The sequence below is a fragment of the Dipodomys spectabilis genome, unplaced genomic scaffold, assembly GCF_019054845.1.
Source record: "Dipodomys spectabilis isolate Male_0828 unplaced genomic scaffold, ASM1905484v1 ptg000141l, whole genome shotgun sequence".
Classification (NCBI taxonomy): domain Eukaryota; kingdom Metazoa; phylum Chordata; class Mammalia; order Rodentia; family Heteromyidae; genus Dipodomys; species Dipodomys spectabilis.
Window position 1 is genome coordinate 2,302,919 of NW_024870818.1, and position 15,277 is coordinate 2,318,195.

A 15,277-nucleotide genomic window follows, 5' to 3' on the forward strand; every position below is an offset into this window, starting at 1 on the left:
GGCTGATGTCCTTTAAAAATTATGTAATAGGACTTCAAGTTACTAAAATAGGGTTTCATATCAATGTAAGTATTATACTCCAGATAGTAATGGCATTAAGCCTTACATAAAATTAGATTAAATAAATTCTTATGTCCCTGTTATGTTAATATAAATCAGAATAAGAAAAATCCTTCCTTCCCCTTTGTTTTTCATGGCATCATAATTTAAAGCTACTTAATTCAAAGAATACCTCATATGCCTTGATGATCACTTTAACAGTAAATAAAACATTACCTTGATTTCAATATTTCCCACTTTGGTGGTTGATCTGATAATAGGTCTTCCAACCAAAGCTGGGAAGATGTGTTCTGGAAAGTTAGAGCCTGCATATCCACACTTCACGAACTGGAAAGAAATAACAAAAATGGGTCAGGGCCAGGAGTTCATTCAAGTCATTTAAAAACAGTATGTAGAAACATTATTTTGCTTTTATAAATCATCTGAAACTATGGTACTTTCAAACTACCCGTTTTAGCCATTCTTTCTATTTTCTAGCTTCATCTCCACTAACTTCTCTCATGGCTCAACTGTTTCTAGAGTTCCTGTTACTTACTATAAATGCTTATTTAGTGCTTAGTGGCTCCACTGAAGGGAAAGCCTACAAGAGCAAGGAGCGATCTAAGTCATTCATGCTGCAACCTGATGCCTAAAACAGGCCTTGGCACACAGTGATCTTTCAGGCAGTGTTTGAATATGGAAAAGTTTACTCAATGAATGCTAATTTTTGCAAAAAAAAAAAAAAAAAAGGTTAGAAAATGAAAAGAATAAAGCTTCAATTCTTTTTTTGTTATTACTGTCAATTGGTTGCACAAAGTGGCTTCATTTTACCATGCCCATTTATATATAATGCATCTTTATTAGTCATCCTTTCCATCACTCTCCCTCCTTGAAACAGTCTCAGCAAGCTTCTCTGTTCCATTTTCACACATGTACATAAAGCATTTTGACTATATTTGCCCTCCTTCTCCCTCTTCATCCTTCTGTTCTCCTCCCACTAGAACGTACACCTCAGACATGTTTCAACTTCCTAACAAAGTGCATGTTAATTGTTCAAAGGGCATCACCATATCCCACACATGCACATATATGCATAACCACACACACACACACACACACACACACACACACACACATCCTGTACATGTTTACATTTTACGTCTAGCATCCTTAGGAGGAAACATGTGACCTTTGTCTGGGCTTAGTTTGCTTAATAGGATGGTTTCCAGATCAACCCATTTCCTCACAAATGACCTAATTCCACTCTTCTGTATAGCTAAATAAAAGGTGCATACATGCATTTTCATGCCTATCTGTCCCATGCATCAGCTGTAAGGCTGTCTGCTGTGAAGATGCTGCAATAAACATGGGTGTGTGGGTGCCCTCATTCTATCTCAACTTGAGATCTGCCAAATAAATATCCAAGAGGATCACAGCACAGTTTTACATTGTTTTTTGAGGACTCTCTATAGGTTTGATTTTGAAGCAGGTTTTCATTTAACTAGGGCAGTTCACGAAGAAATCTGTTTCCAAAATGGAGAACTCAAATGGTATATGGGTGAGAATCTAGGCATTTTTGCCTATTTATATTTTCACACTCAGATACATATACTTAGTAATAGCAGGTAACCATTTCTTATTCCAATGGTATACTTTTCCAAAGAGAGTATGCCACTGGTTCTAATATCACTTCCATTCTATGTATAAGAAACATATATTCGCCGGACGCTGGTGGCTCACGCCTGTAATCCTAGCTACTCAGGAGGCTGAGATCTGAGGATCGCGGTTCAAAGCCAGCCCGGGCAGGAGAGACCGTGAGACTCCTATCTCCAATAAACCACCAGAAAACCGGAAGTGGCGCTGTGGCTCAAGTGGTAGAGCGCTCGCCTTGAGCTGAAGAGCTGAGGGACAGCGCCCAGGCCCAGAGTTCAAGCCCCACGACCGACCAAAAAAAAAAAAAAAAAGAAACATATATTCTAAGGGGCTGGGAAGGTGGCTCAGTGGTAGAGTGCTTGCCTTGCATGCTTGAGGCCCTAGGTTCGATTCTTCAGCACCACATAAGCAAAAAGAAAAAAGCCAGAAGTGGCGCTGTGGCTCAAGTGGTAGAGTGCTAGCCTTGAGCTGAAGAGCTGAGGGACAGCGTCCAGGCCCAGAGTGCAAGCCTCACGACCAGACCTCCCCACCGCCCAAAAAAGAAACAGATATTCTAAATCTAGGAAATTTCACTAGGGTAAAATCTGAAAGGGAACCAAAGGTATTTTGATTTAAGGCTATACTGGAGCTTAGACTCAGGGACTCATGCTTATAGACTCAGGGACTCATGTTTGCAAAGCAGGAGCTCTACCATTTAAGTCATGACTCCAGACCTTTTTTGCTTTGTTTAAACCTCGCCCTTCCCCCCTCCCCCCTATTTACACACACAGGCCTGAACTGCATTCTTCCAACCTAGTCTTCCATAGTTTGGACCACAAACATGAACAATCTGCTTATTGGTTGAGACTTTTTGCCCAAGGTTGGCTTTGAACTGTAATCCTCCTGATCTCCTGCCTCCTAAGTAGCTGGAATTACAGATGCAATAAACCATACCTGGCAGTACATTACATTTTTTAAAATTTTTATTTATTTTTTATTGTGAAAATACTGTACAGAGGGGTTACAATTAGACGGGCAAGATAATGAGTACATTTCTTATCAAGCATTGTAGCCTCCTCCTTTGTTTCCCCTTCCCATCCCTTCCCAGCCTCCCTCTGTCCCCCACCCAATCCTCGCACACACACTCCCCACCCCCACCAAAGTTGTAAAGTTCGTTTTTGACATGACAACTTGTACTTCTCATTGTTGCAACGGGCCCACCTGTATCCTTATTTAAACAACTTGTTTTTCCCCTTCCCCTCCACAAATTATACCGACATCAAATACAGTGAAAGCAGGGGTTATACTGTGGGGTAGGGACATACAAAGCAACAGAGAAATAATCTTATAAATGCGTTAGAAATAAATGCATAAAAGAAAAAAAATTACATTTTTAAGAGCAGATCTTGAGAGGAAAAGACAAGTAAAAATTTCAAAGTATAGGAAAAAGCAATACTAAGAAATGAAATGTAGCTGGGTGCTTGTGACTCACAGACAGATCTGAAAGACTCTTATCCCCAGTTAACTAGCAAAAAATTGGAAGTCCAGTAGAAGAGTATAGGCCATGACTAAGAGGCTATGAGTTCAAGCTTCAGTGTCAGCACATGTGCACATAAACACACAAAATGTAATAGAAGTTTCTACCACTTTAATGAGTCTTAATTCAGCAAAAGATAAGAATTCTTTTGGGGCTGGGATATAGCTTAGTGGCACTTGCCTAGGAAATACAACATCCTGGGTTCGATCCCCAGTACCAAAAAAGAAAAGACAAAAAAAAAAAAAGAATTCTTTTGTCTACTGCAGAAACACAAGTGCCTAAACAGTTTCAAGCACATAATAGGCATATAATAATGATCAATAAATACTAAAAACATTTGTTGATTTAAGAACACAAAACTAAGATTCTACTTCTATGGACCCAACTAAATCTAAATCATATTTGAAGGAAAAATAACACCTGTATCTGTACTGAGAACGGACAGGCTTGCTATCATTCCTTAAACAATGCAATTATTTACATAGCAATTACATAGTGTAATTGATATTCTACGTATGAATATGATGCCATTTTACACAGGGTCCTGCTGAGGTTTCAGCATCTGTCTGTGTACGTGTGTGTTAGAATGAGTCCTCTGTGGATACCAAGGGGAAATTGCATTTTAAGATTTAGGAAAAGTATTTTTTTCTAGGACTCTATGTACCATATATTTTTAAGAAGAATTAGGATGAAAAATTACCTGAATGTCATACATGCTGTAATAATACAAAAGCAGACAATTTCCTGAATATATGCAAGAAAATCTTGTTTGATATAGTACAACTTAAACGCTTGACTATCCAAGCTACAAAAAATCTTCAAATATCTCTATAACAACCTTGTTGAAGATGCTGAACATTTAATTAAAAACAGCCTAGAACATTCTGCAATCCAGAATTTTGGTTGCACTCCAGTTTTTTTTAATGTTGAAATTATGATTTGAACAGATTAAAGCTGTTATGAAAAACCTGTCTCAAATTGGGAAATGTCATATTACCAATTTTACCGGAACTTCTATCCTTTCAGTTTGCTTAATTTCAGAACCTAAATAAAACATATAATTAAGATATATTTTTCTGTCTTTGGGGGATAAGGGACAGACACAGAAATGGGAGAAACAAAGGGTGAACAAATGCAGCAGTAGTACTCACAAGACAGTATGTTGAAAATAAACTATACAACTTGTGGGTGGGGACAAGACGGAAAAACTGGGAGAGTGTGAAAGGGTGACACTGTCCAAAAAGAAATGTACTCATGGGGCTGGGAAGGTGGCTCAGCAGTAGAGTGTTTGCCTCACATGCATGAGGCTCAAGTGGTAGAGCACTAGCCTTGAGCTGAAGAGCTGAGGGCCAGCAACCAGGCCTAGAGTTCAAGCCCCACAACCAACAAAAAGAAGCAAAGAGAGAAAGGAGAAAGAGAGAAAGATAGAGAAACATAGAGAGAGACAGAAAGAAAGAGAGAAAGGAAGGTACTCATTTGACTTAGGAAATGGTAACCTCTCCGTATATCACTTTTTTTTTTTGGTCCGGTGGTGGGGCCTGAACTCTGGGCCTAAGTGCTGTCCCTCAGCTTTTCAGCTCAAGGCTAGCACTCTACCACTTGAGGCACAGCGCCACTTCCGGCTTTTTTTTCTTTTTTGCTTATATGGTGCTGAGGAATCGAACCCAGAGCCTCAGGCATGCAAGGCAAGCGCTCTTCCACTGAGCCAACTTCCCAGCCCGTATATCACTTTTATAATAACAATATCAATAAATAAAAATGAAAAAGATACATATTTTCAAACACACAAAACTTAATCTCTTGCCAATTTACCATTAAACCATCAAAGCAAGGACATTTGTTAGGCTCAAGTACCCATTTCTAAAAGTTTAATACTGTAAAATTCCTCCTGGATTATCTTTTAAGGCAGGAGTTAGTGTGGTAGGTAGGCACATGCAATAGGGAAGATGCCTTTTTATATCTACTTTCTCATTTGATAGTGAAGAACCAGAATATTGTTCCTATCTCAAAGGAGTGTTAAAACAGAATTCAGGAGAACTAGTTCATTGTTCTTCAGTGTTTTTCCAAGTAATTTATTGATATGAACTACAAAAATCTTAGAGAAACAACTACACAGAGGAAAAGAATAGTCTCGTTAGGTGTGGTGGTACACTTTTGTAATCCAAAATTGTGAAGCTGAAGCAAGAGGACCTCAAGTGACAACCTGTGCTACCTATTATGAGACCCTGCCCTGTATCCCAAAGAATCCCCATAAAACCTCTCACACTTTTACCTCTTAAAACAGAAAACTCTTTTGTCATTGGGTCAAAACCCAGCTCATCTCATATATATATAATCTTAAGCCATATGGAAGTGTAGAATAAATGTTCTTTATTATTACTATAACCATACACAAATTTCAGTATAAATAAAAGCCATCATAATTGTTCTTCTGATACCAGTCATAATTTACGCACAATTCCTGAGTGTAAAACAAAAATACTGTTTTAATACTAAGTTCTTAAGTTTAACTTCAAAAGAATGAACAGATATAGAAGCTGGATGGAACAAAAGTAAGCATTTGTCAGGATAATAATGCTCACATTATGTAACTATATAATAATGCTCATAACTGTTCTCAAAGAAAAGTAGAGAATGAATGACTGAAAATGTACAAGTTTGTAATGGCCATCTTTTACACACTAGAAATAAATGACTTCATTGCATGGGCTATAACAACAGAAGTTGGAGGTGAAGGAATCTAAGATATATATCAAACCCTGGTTCAAAGAAGAGGTTGCTCATGTTGACAGGTCTCCCCTTTATCTGGAGCCACATACAAATGGTAAAAACACATGACAAGGTGGTAATAATCATATCAATGTTTTCTACTATTATACTTGTGCAGATGGGTCCTCATGTTTAAAAAATTTTCAAAGCCAGGCGCCAGTAGCTCTTGCTTGTAATCCTAGCTACACAAGAGGCTAATATCTGAGCATTGTGGTTCAAAGCTAGCCTGGGCAGGATTAACCACCAGAAAACTCTAAGTGGCACTGTGGCTCAGAATGGTACAGTGCTAGCCTTGAGCAAAAAGCTTAAGGACAGTGCCCAGGCCCCGACTTCAAGCCCCAAAAATGACAAAAAAAAAAGGGGGGGGGGGAGGAAATCTTGAACTACACAATTTATTGTTGTTTTACTAAAGGGAGGAAAAGGGGGGAAGGGTGAGGGAAAAGAAGGGAGGGAAAGAGGGAGGAAAACAGGAAGGAGGAAAGAAGGGAAGAAGGAAGGGATTAGATAAGTCTGGCTTTTCAATGAAAGGTATCAGTCAATTCCAGAAAATGGAAACATGTTTTTTGTTGCCTTTTTTTTTTCTTTTTTTTTGGTCAGTGTGGGACTTGAACTCTGGTCTGAGCACTGTCCTCAGATCTTCAGTTCAAGGCTAGTGCTCTACCACTTGAGCTACAGTGCCACTTCCAGCATTTTTCTTTTTTACTTATGTGGTGCTGAGGAATTGAACCCAGAGCCTCATGCATGCAAGGCAAGCGCTCCACCACTGAGCCACCTTTCCAGCCCAGCTAAGCCACCTTCCCAGCCCGCTTTTTGTTTGTTGTTGTTGTCTTTTTAGGTGGAGGCAAAAGAAGAGCACAGGAATGAAGGGAAGAAATGTGAACAAATACATTCATTGTATTCAATATATACTACGTAAAAAATAAACTATGCAACTTGTGGGCAGGGAGAGGATAGGGAAAATAGGGGAAGCAAAGGAAAGGGTGACATTGTCCAAAAAAGTAATGTACTCATTACCTGACATGGAATTGTAACCCCTATGCACAACTCCTTAATAATAACAACTTAAAAAAAGAAGAAAGCTGGATGCCTGTGGCTTACACCTATAATCCTAGCTACTCTGGAGGCTGAGAGCTGAGGATCATGGTTCAAAGCCAGCCTGGGCAGGAAAGTCCATGACACTCTTAGCTGCAATTAACCACCAGAAAACCAGAAGTGGCACTGTGGCTTAAGTGGTAGAGTGCTTGCGTTGAGCTGAAGAGCTGAGGGACAGCACCTAGGCCCAGAATGCAAGCCCCACAACAGACCAAAAACAAAAAAAAAAAGGTAACAGTCACTTACCGAACTATTTAGTCTGTCTAAACAGTAGCTTACTGAAAGCAGATGGTGTCTTAGTATTTAGTGCTAGCATTCCTACAGGGTTTTAGATATTACATCAAAACAGCAGAAACGACTATTTCTCATTATTTCAAATGTGAATGCATCAATAGTTACAACAAGAATGTAACTAAAATAATGTAACTAAAAATATAACTAAAAGAATCCAATTTTCAATGATAAAAACAGATAATCTTACTATTCCCTTTTTCCAAAAAATCAGCATTAATAAATCTAAGCCATAACAATATAAAATACTAAGGAAATATTCTTCTCTAGACTACTAATAGGGCTTATGTTAATCCTAGAATTCCCATGCACCAATTATACCGCTTGGTGACTTAGTTCCCTTGTGGTGTGTAACAGGCTGTGTTTAAGAACTAGATTTTACCATATATAGTTTCCTCTTCTTAGTACTGTGGTTTTAAACTTGCTTTTACTTCCTACTGAGTCATCAAATGGTAAGAGTATGAGTAGACTATACCTTCAAGTAAAAATGAAGAAAATTTCATCTGCTCTAAAAGTAACTTTTCCCTTTAAAAAATCAGAATTTATAGCCAGATGCATGTAACTCATGGCTGAAACCTAGCTACCCAAGAGTCTGAGTGAGATCTAAGGGTCACAGTTCAAAGCCAGCCCAGGCAGAAAAGTCTGTGAGAGTTTTATCTCCAATAAATTCAAGACAGGAAGTGGAGCTGTGGCTCACGTGATAGAGTAGTAGCCTTGAGCAAAAAAGCTCAGGAAACAGCCCCCAAGGCCCTGGGATTCAAGTCCCAGGACTGGCACAAAATAAATCATAATTTATAAAGTTTTGTTTGCGCTTATCAGCCTTGCATTTTTTTCTTACTAATTTTATCTGATAGTACTGGCATATTAATTTAATCATACAATAATACCTTAGCCCACTGAGGCTTTTTTTTTTTTTTTTAAGGTCGGTTAGGTGTTTTGAAGTTAGGGTCTGGGCACTGTTCTTTAGCTTTTTTGCTCAAGGCTAGTTTTCTGGTGGTAAATTGGAGACAAGAGTCAGATTTCTGTCCAGGCTGGCTTTGAACAGCAATCATCAGATATCAGCCTCCTGAATAAGTAGGAGTACAGATGTGAGTCACCAATGCTTGGCTGAGGTATTCTTTTCTTCCAGAACAAATCTGCAGAATGAAACCACTGGGGTTCTAGTTTCTATTTCAAACACTCCTAAATTCAATATATAACCATAAAGATAAAAGCAGACCATAATCCACTGCAAATGTGACTTGCAAATGAAAATACAAGGATCCTAGTGCTATAAGCTTCTCCATGTCACTAAATCTTACTAAGTCAGAGGGAAGGCTGCTTTTGGTTAGTAACTGAACTCAAAGCTGATGAGGGGATAAACATTACCAAAGACCCAGGCCCAACTTGAGAGGACCCAAACCTAGAGCTTAATCAGAGCTCCAAATTTTTGTCTATATGGCAACTTTCAGTAGCTGTATTTCAGAAGTAAACAGAATGGTTAAGAGTCTAAAGCATATAAACTATTGATTAGTATTACTTCTCACAGCCACTCTAATAAGATATAGTACAGTGGGAAGACAGTGAGGAAATAAAGCAGGGCCAATATCTGGCATGGGATCAAACAAACTTGGGGGCTGTTAGAAGGATTGAAAAAAAAAAAAATCAATGGTTTGTTGGGTGCCAATGGCTCACACCTGTAATCCTAGCTACTCAGGAGGCTGAGATCTGAGGATCACAGTTCAAAGTCAACCCAGGCAGGAACGTCAGTGAGACTCTTATCTCCAATTAACCACCAGAAAACTGGAAGTGGTGCTGTGACTCAAGGGTAGAGCACATGCCTTGAGCTGAAGAGCTCAGGGACAGTGTCCAGGCCCAGAATTCAAAACCCAAAGCCAAAAAAACAAATTAAAAAAAAAAAAAATCAACTTCGTGATACTGGGAGTATGGCACTGCTCAGTGGTATAGTGCTTGCCTGGCATGCCTGAGGTCCAGGGTTCAGCAGCCAGCACCACAAAAACAAAAACCTTCTCAGACAGCCATATAATTTTAAAATCTAAAGCATGTAAGGAACAAGTGAAAATACAACTATTCCCATGAAATTTTAAAGTTTAAAACTGAATGTCTTTTTATTATTATTTTTGTTCGTTGTAGGGTTTGAACTCTGGGCCTGGGCATTGTTCCTGAGCTCCTCAGCTCAAAGCAAACACTCAATCACTTGAGCCACAGTACCACCTCCTGTTTTCTGGTGATTAATTGGAGATAAGAGTCTCACAGACTTTCCTGCCCAGGATGGCTTTGAACAGCGAGCCTTAAGATCTCAGCGCTCAGCCTCCTGGGTAGCTAGGATTGCAGGTATGAGCCACCAGCACCCAGCTGAATGTCTTACTATTTTATTGTAAAGAAATAATTGTAACTTTGTGTACCCACATAGAACCTAGATGACCACTGAGGTCTATGAGTCTAAGTGCTTAAGAAACATTATACAGAATCTAAGCAGTTCCTACTCTAAATTTTTAGAAATGTCACAGCATTCCTGTTGCTATGACTCACACCAGAGCTAATTTATAAACCACAGCCAATCATGTTTATAGGAAAAATATGGATACATTTCATAACTAAATTTTAAACATAAAATTAACTACATACTTTTTTTTAATTGGCTACACTTTTTTTTTTTTTGGTAGGTCGTGAGGTTTGAACTCCTAGCCAGGAATCCAGGTGTAAGCCACTGGTGCCTGGCTTACACTTCTTTTTTTTTTTTCTTGTCGGTCGTGGGGCTTGAACTCTGGGCCTGGGCGCTGTCCCTCAGCTCTTCAGCTCAAGGCAAGCGCTCTACCACTTGAGCTACAGCGCCACTTCCGGTTTTCTGGTGGTTTATTGGAGATAGGAGTCTCACGGTCTTTCCTGCCCGGGCTGGCTTTGAACTGCGATCCTCAGATCTCAGCCTCCTGAGTAGCTAGGATTACAGGCGTGAGCCACCAGCGCCCGGCCACTTTTTTTTTTTAAGATGTCAAAGTAACTGGTCTTTTGATCTAAGGAACAGGTTTTAAAATTTTTGATTATATGGGAAGGTGGCTCAGTGGTAGAGTGCTTGCCTTTCCTGCATGAGGCCCTAAGTTCGATTCCTCAGCACCACATAAACAAAAAAAGCTGTAAGTGGTGCTGTGGCTCAAGTGGCAGAGCACTAGCCTTGATCTGAAGAGCTAAGGGACAGTGCCCCGGACCAGACAGAATTCAGGCCCCACGACCAAAAAACAAAACAAAACAAATTGGTTTTGTATTAGACTAACAGTAATATGTTTAGCTTCCTAATGTTGGCTAAACTAGAAAAACAGTAATGTAAAGTTAGCTCACAGTAGCGAGAGATGTAACTCAGTAGTAGAGCACTGGACTAGTATTCATGAGGTCCTTGGTTCCTTTCCAAACACTGCAAACAGCCAATCTCATGTGTGCATGTATGTGAAATATGCATGTGTATATATATATATATATATATATATATATATATATATATATATACACACACACCCTATATATCACAGGTGACATCACCTAGAATCCTCAAAAAGAAGTAATGCATTTGCTGAATACTAACAGCTACTTAAAGATAAAATATAACTTAAAAACAGAAATGCATTAAAATACAATTGCTTTTAGTTTCTAACTAAAGTATTGGGCACAGCCATAAAATACTTTAACTTCAATTTTGAAGGTTTTAAACTTTTGAGACTACAGTAAAAATCATGATAGTTTTCAAAAAAGCATCTTTGAATTTTAGCTGTAAGAGCAATATATATTCATAAATGTACCCATACATGTTTAAAAAAAAGACAATTTTCCTAAGAATTTAGAAGGTCATAAAGTCCTACCAGTCTTCCCTAACAACCTTATCCTTTGTGTTAGAGTTAACCAATATGAACGTTTTTTTTTTTTGTGCATCCCTATGTAATTTCCATATGTTTACGAATACATAAATATCCTTAATACAGAAAACACACAAGAGAGACTTGCTCTTTCTTCCCCTCAACAATTCAGTTCCCAGTGAGTTTTAAAGTTCAAGTAACATTTATTCTAATTCATATGTCACATTTATGAGAAGGAAGGAGCAAGAAGAGTAACAAAATGTTATACTACCAAAGTGGTTAGGAATCACTATAGCACTCAACCAAAATAAGTTTGCTGACCGCACCCCCCAACGCAATATATAGTTTAATGGGGTGGTGGTGATGGAAAGAACCCACTTTCAAATAGTTTCTAAATCACTCTTTGAGCATGATTTTAACAAATTAAGACTACACTTGAGCTGGGAAGGTGGCTCAGTGGTAGAGCGCTTGCCTTGCATGCATGAGGCCCTGGGTTCGATTCCTCAGCACCACATAAGCAAAAAGAAAAAAGCCAGAAGTGGCGCTGTGGCTCAAGTGGTAGAGCGCTAGCCTTGAGCTGAAGAGCTGAGGGACAGCGCCCAGGCCCAGAGTTCAGGCCCCATGACTGGACCCCCCCCTCCCCCCCAAAAAAAGGTGTTTTAGCCAGGCGCTGGTAGTTCACACCTATAATCCTAGTTACTCAGGAGGCTGAGATCAGAAGATCACAGTTCAAAGCCAGCCTGGGCAGGAAAGTCCATGAGACTCTTTATCTCCAATAAACCACCAAAAAACCAGAAGTGGCACTGTGGCTCAAGTGGTAGAGCACTCGCCTTGAGCTGAGGGACAGCACCCAGGCCCAGAGTTCAGGCCCCATGACTGGACCCCCCCTCCCCCCCAAAAAAAGACTACACTTGGGGTTGGGGAGGATGAGGATGAAGGTGGAGAAGGAGGAACCAAAACATTATCTCTCCCCTCCCCCCCAAAGTGAGTGGAATTAACACTTGGAAGGATCCTAGATCTCCCAAACATCAATCATCTCAAGGAACATGCTGGTATCCGCGGGGGCTGTGTGTGGGCCAATGTACCAGAAGACAAAGCACAAAGTATTCTGCAACCTTTAAAACACAAACAAAACCTCAAGAAACACAGGCTGACAGAAGGGTTAAGAAAAAGGGTAACAAATCCTCCTGAAGCCCAGCGCCAAGAACAGGGGCCCAATGCATGACAGCACTTCCCTTTTCTTCTTCTCCTTCTTCAGTAAACGCGTTTCCTGCCTGCCATTCGATACCTTCAGCTATACAGGAAGAGGAAGGCCTCAAGGTCTCTCTCCCCGTCACACACCGGTGAAGATAGGAAATGGAACCCTCCTCGCTACACGCAACAGGCAAACTGCTGTTTGCCCCTCCGGCAAAAAGCCGCAGCTCCAGCTAGGAGCCGACCCCTCCGGGCCACAGGAAAGGGGTCGGGCCCAGGTGTCCGTCCGCCACGATCGGGGCTGCGGAGCTGGCTGGCTATCAAGGGGGTGGAGGGGGGAAGGACCGGGCTGCAGAAAGACCCCGGCCCGGCCTGCTCCTCCCGACGCACGCAGGGGCGGGAAGGGTCGCCCCGCGCCCGCTCGCCCCTGGGCCCTGGACAGCCGCCCGGAGCCAGGAGCCCTTGCGCCTCGTGCACAGGCCGGCGGCCTCGCCGCATCCCAGCCGGTGCTTACCCCGGTGCCGTTGTCGCACACCACCACCTTCCTGCCCTGGCTGTCCATCGTCCGCCCTGAGGAGAGCCGCTTCGGTCCGCACAGCCCACTACCGCTGCCACCGCCCGGCTCGAACCTCTTCCTCCTCCTCCTCCTCCTTCTTCGAGGCCCCTCCCTCGGCTCAACTTTCTTCTCCCTCCCCCAACCGGAAGTGACCGCTCTGCCCCGCCCGCCCGCCATTTATCAGACAGCCCGGTGCAGAAGGGGCAGGACGGAAGGCAGGAAGCGGAGATCGGCAGCGGTGGCGTCCAATAAGAAGACAGCTGCCCAGGTGTGACGTCACGGATGCCGCGCCCGAATAGTCTTACAGCCTGGCTTCCGGCGCTCTGTCTGGTGTTAATGGCGGCTGACTTCTGGGTTGCTGGAATTAAGGGCGCGGCGTCCTGGATTCCCGAAGATGCTGGCAGGTGAAACACAACGTGCGTGCCGCGAGGTGGCCGAGGAATGTGGCGGCGCCGCTAGCTGGGAGGACAGGGAGCAAACCTGGAGGCCCTAGGATGTTCTATCATTGAACATGGCTTGGTGTGCCTGGGTTCCAGGCCTTTTCAGGGCACAGACGTACATTCCCAGGCTGTCCCTCGCCATTTGCCTTTTCCAGTAATTCCTTGTTGCGCACACCTTCAATTTATGTGACTATTTGAACACAGAGCCTCAGTTTTGAAATCAGGAAAACAGCGTTTCAAATCTGGCCCTGCCAAGAGTACCATCCCCACGTCCCCGCGCGGAGATAACCTTTATCTCTGTGGGTGCTTGTGAATATAAAATTCGGTGCATAGAGTGGTAACTATTATTAATTTTATTGCATTTTTCTGAACATATGGCTCTTTATATCCATAATGGCGCTACTTCCTTTTTTTTAAATCACTTGGCAGGCTTCTTTCTACTCATGCCCTAAGATCTAGCTTGTTTATATCACTCTCAAGGCCTATGAAACCCTCAAGGTGTTCTTTACTCCCCGTCCTTGCTATTACTTTGCCATGGGTATGTGAATAACAGCATTGTGCTTATTATAGTCAAGTATTTATTGGATTAATGACACACATAAAAACGTTTTATAGTTTTTGAGAAGCAAGAACTAAAATTATGCCTTCTACATAACTGTTCTACATATGACATTTAAAATAAAACTTGAATCATGAACTCCAACTTGGTATTCTTATAACACTAGAAGCCTCTCAATTTCTACATTCTTCTTTTATTGACCAATGGTTTTCAAACCTTTCTAAAAATATAGAGTACTTTAACTGTATGGATCCTAATGCATAAAATAGATTTGAAAAATAATAAAGCTGTCATAGATAGTTGCATTTCAAAGTTTGAGAGGTTAGGATGGGTAGGAAGCTTCAGGAACATTTCTTCCCTTCATCAGTTTCAACAGTCTTTAGGTCTTTAAGAATAGTGCATTCATCCAAAAATTCTTTGAATGTCAGTGTAATGGAGCAGGCCTTTTGTCCCAGCTACTTCCAAGCCCGAAGATGGAGTATTGAGTTCTAGGCCAGCCTAGCCAACATGAGTATAAAATCCATACCTCTCCTTTGTGGTTCCAGGACCCAGCACTTTGTAGTCTTCCTTAGAAGTACAATTAATTGGTGTTAGTAAATTAAACTCAAACATTTCTATGTTATTTTACTTTTTCTCTTAAGGAATTAAGTGAATTGCTAGTTTTTACTTTTCATGAAATACTTGCTTCTCATTATTAGAACAATACATGCAAATGATAGAAAATGTTGACATCTCAATGCACTGCTGCAAATTCAGCAAAACCCACACCAGATATAATGTTTCATGTGACATATAGTTTGGTACCTTGTACATTGGTTATATCATGGTCATTACACTTTCCTTGAAATGTAACTCACATTTTAGGAAGTTCTATTTTTTGAGGTGATGGGGTAGGAGAGGACTTCATTTTTAGGCCTATGTGTATATCATTTTGCACAAAATTTTTGTTGGTAAAGATCCCCATTTAATACGTGAGAAAATGGGTCTTTAAAATAGTAACACGAGGCCAGGAGTATAACTTGCTTAACAAATGCTAAAGCACTTGCCTAGCATGTTTGATCTCTCTAGGTTGGACCTCTGCTACAAAAATATGTGGGTACATACATATATACATATGTAAATCCAGAGTAAAATAGAAGAAAAAATTTTTCTTAGCAGTTAAGGCAAAGGTTGCTTAGATATGACACCCAAATTATGAAATACAAAAGAAAAAATGGTAATTGGAGTTCATAGAAATTTAAAACTTACTTTTTTTCTATTAAAAACAACAACAAAAAGAAACACAAACCACATGCCAATGGTTCATACCTGTAATCCTAGCTA

At 40.8% G+C, this 15,277-nt stretch overlaps 1 protein-coding gene across 1 annotated transcript in view; it reads right to left on the minus strand.

Annotated features, from left to right (window-relative positions):
• The window catches only part of Actr2 (actin related protein 2), a 42,286-nt gene extending 29,223 nt beyond the window's left edge, over positions 1-13,063 (minus strand). The window contains exons 1-2 of the mRNA XM_042691154.1: positions 12,914-13,063; positions 277-387 (exon numbers count right to left, since the gene is read on the minus strand). Coding sequence (XP_042547088.1) covers positions 277-387; positions 12,914-12,961 — 159 coding nt within the window. The 5' untranslated portion in view covers positions 12,962-13,063. The remainder of the gene's footprint in view (positions 1-276; positions 388-12,913) is intronic.
• Between the last annotated feature and the right edge of the window lie 2,214 nt (positions 13,064-15,277).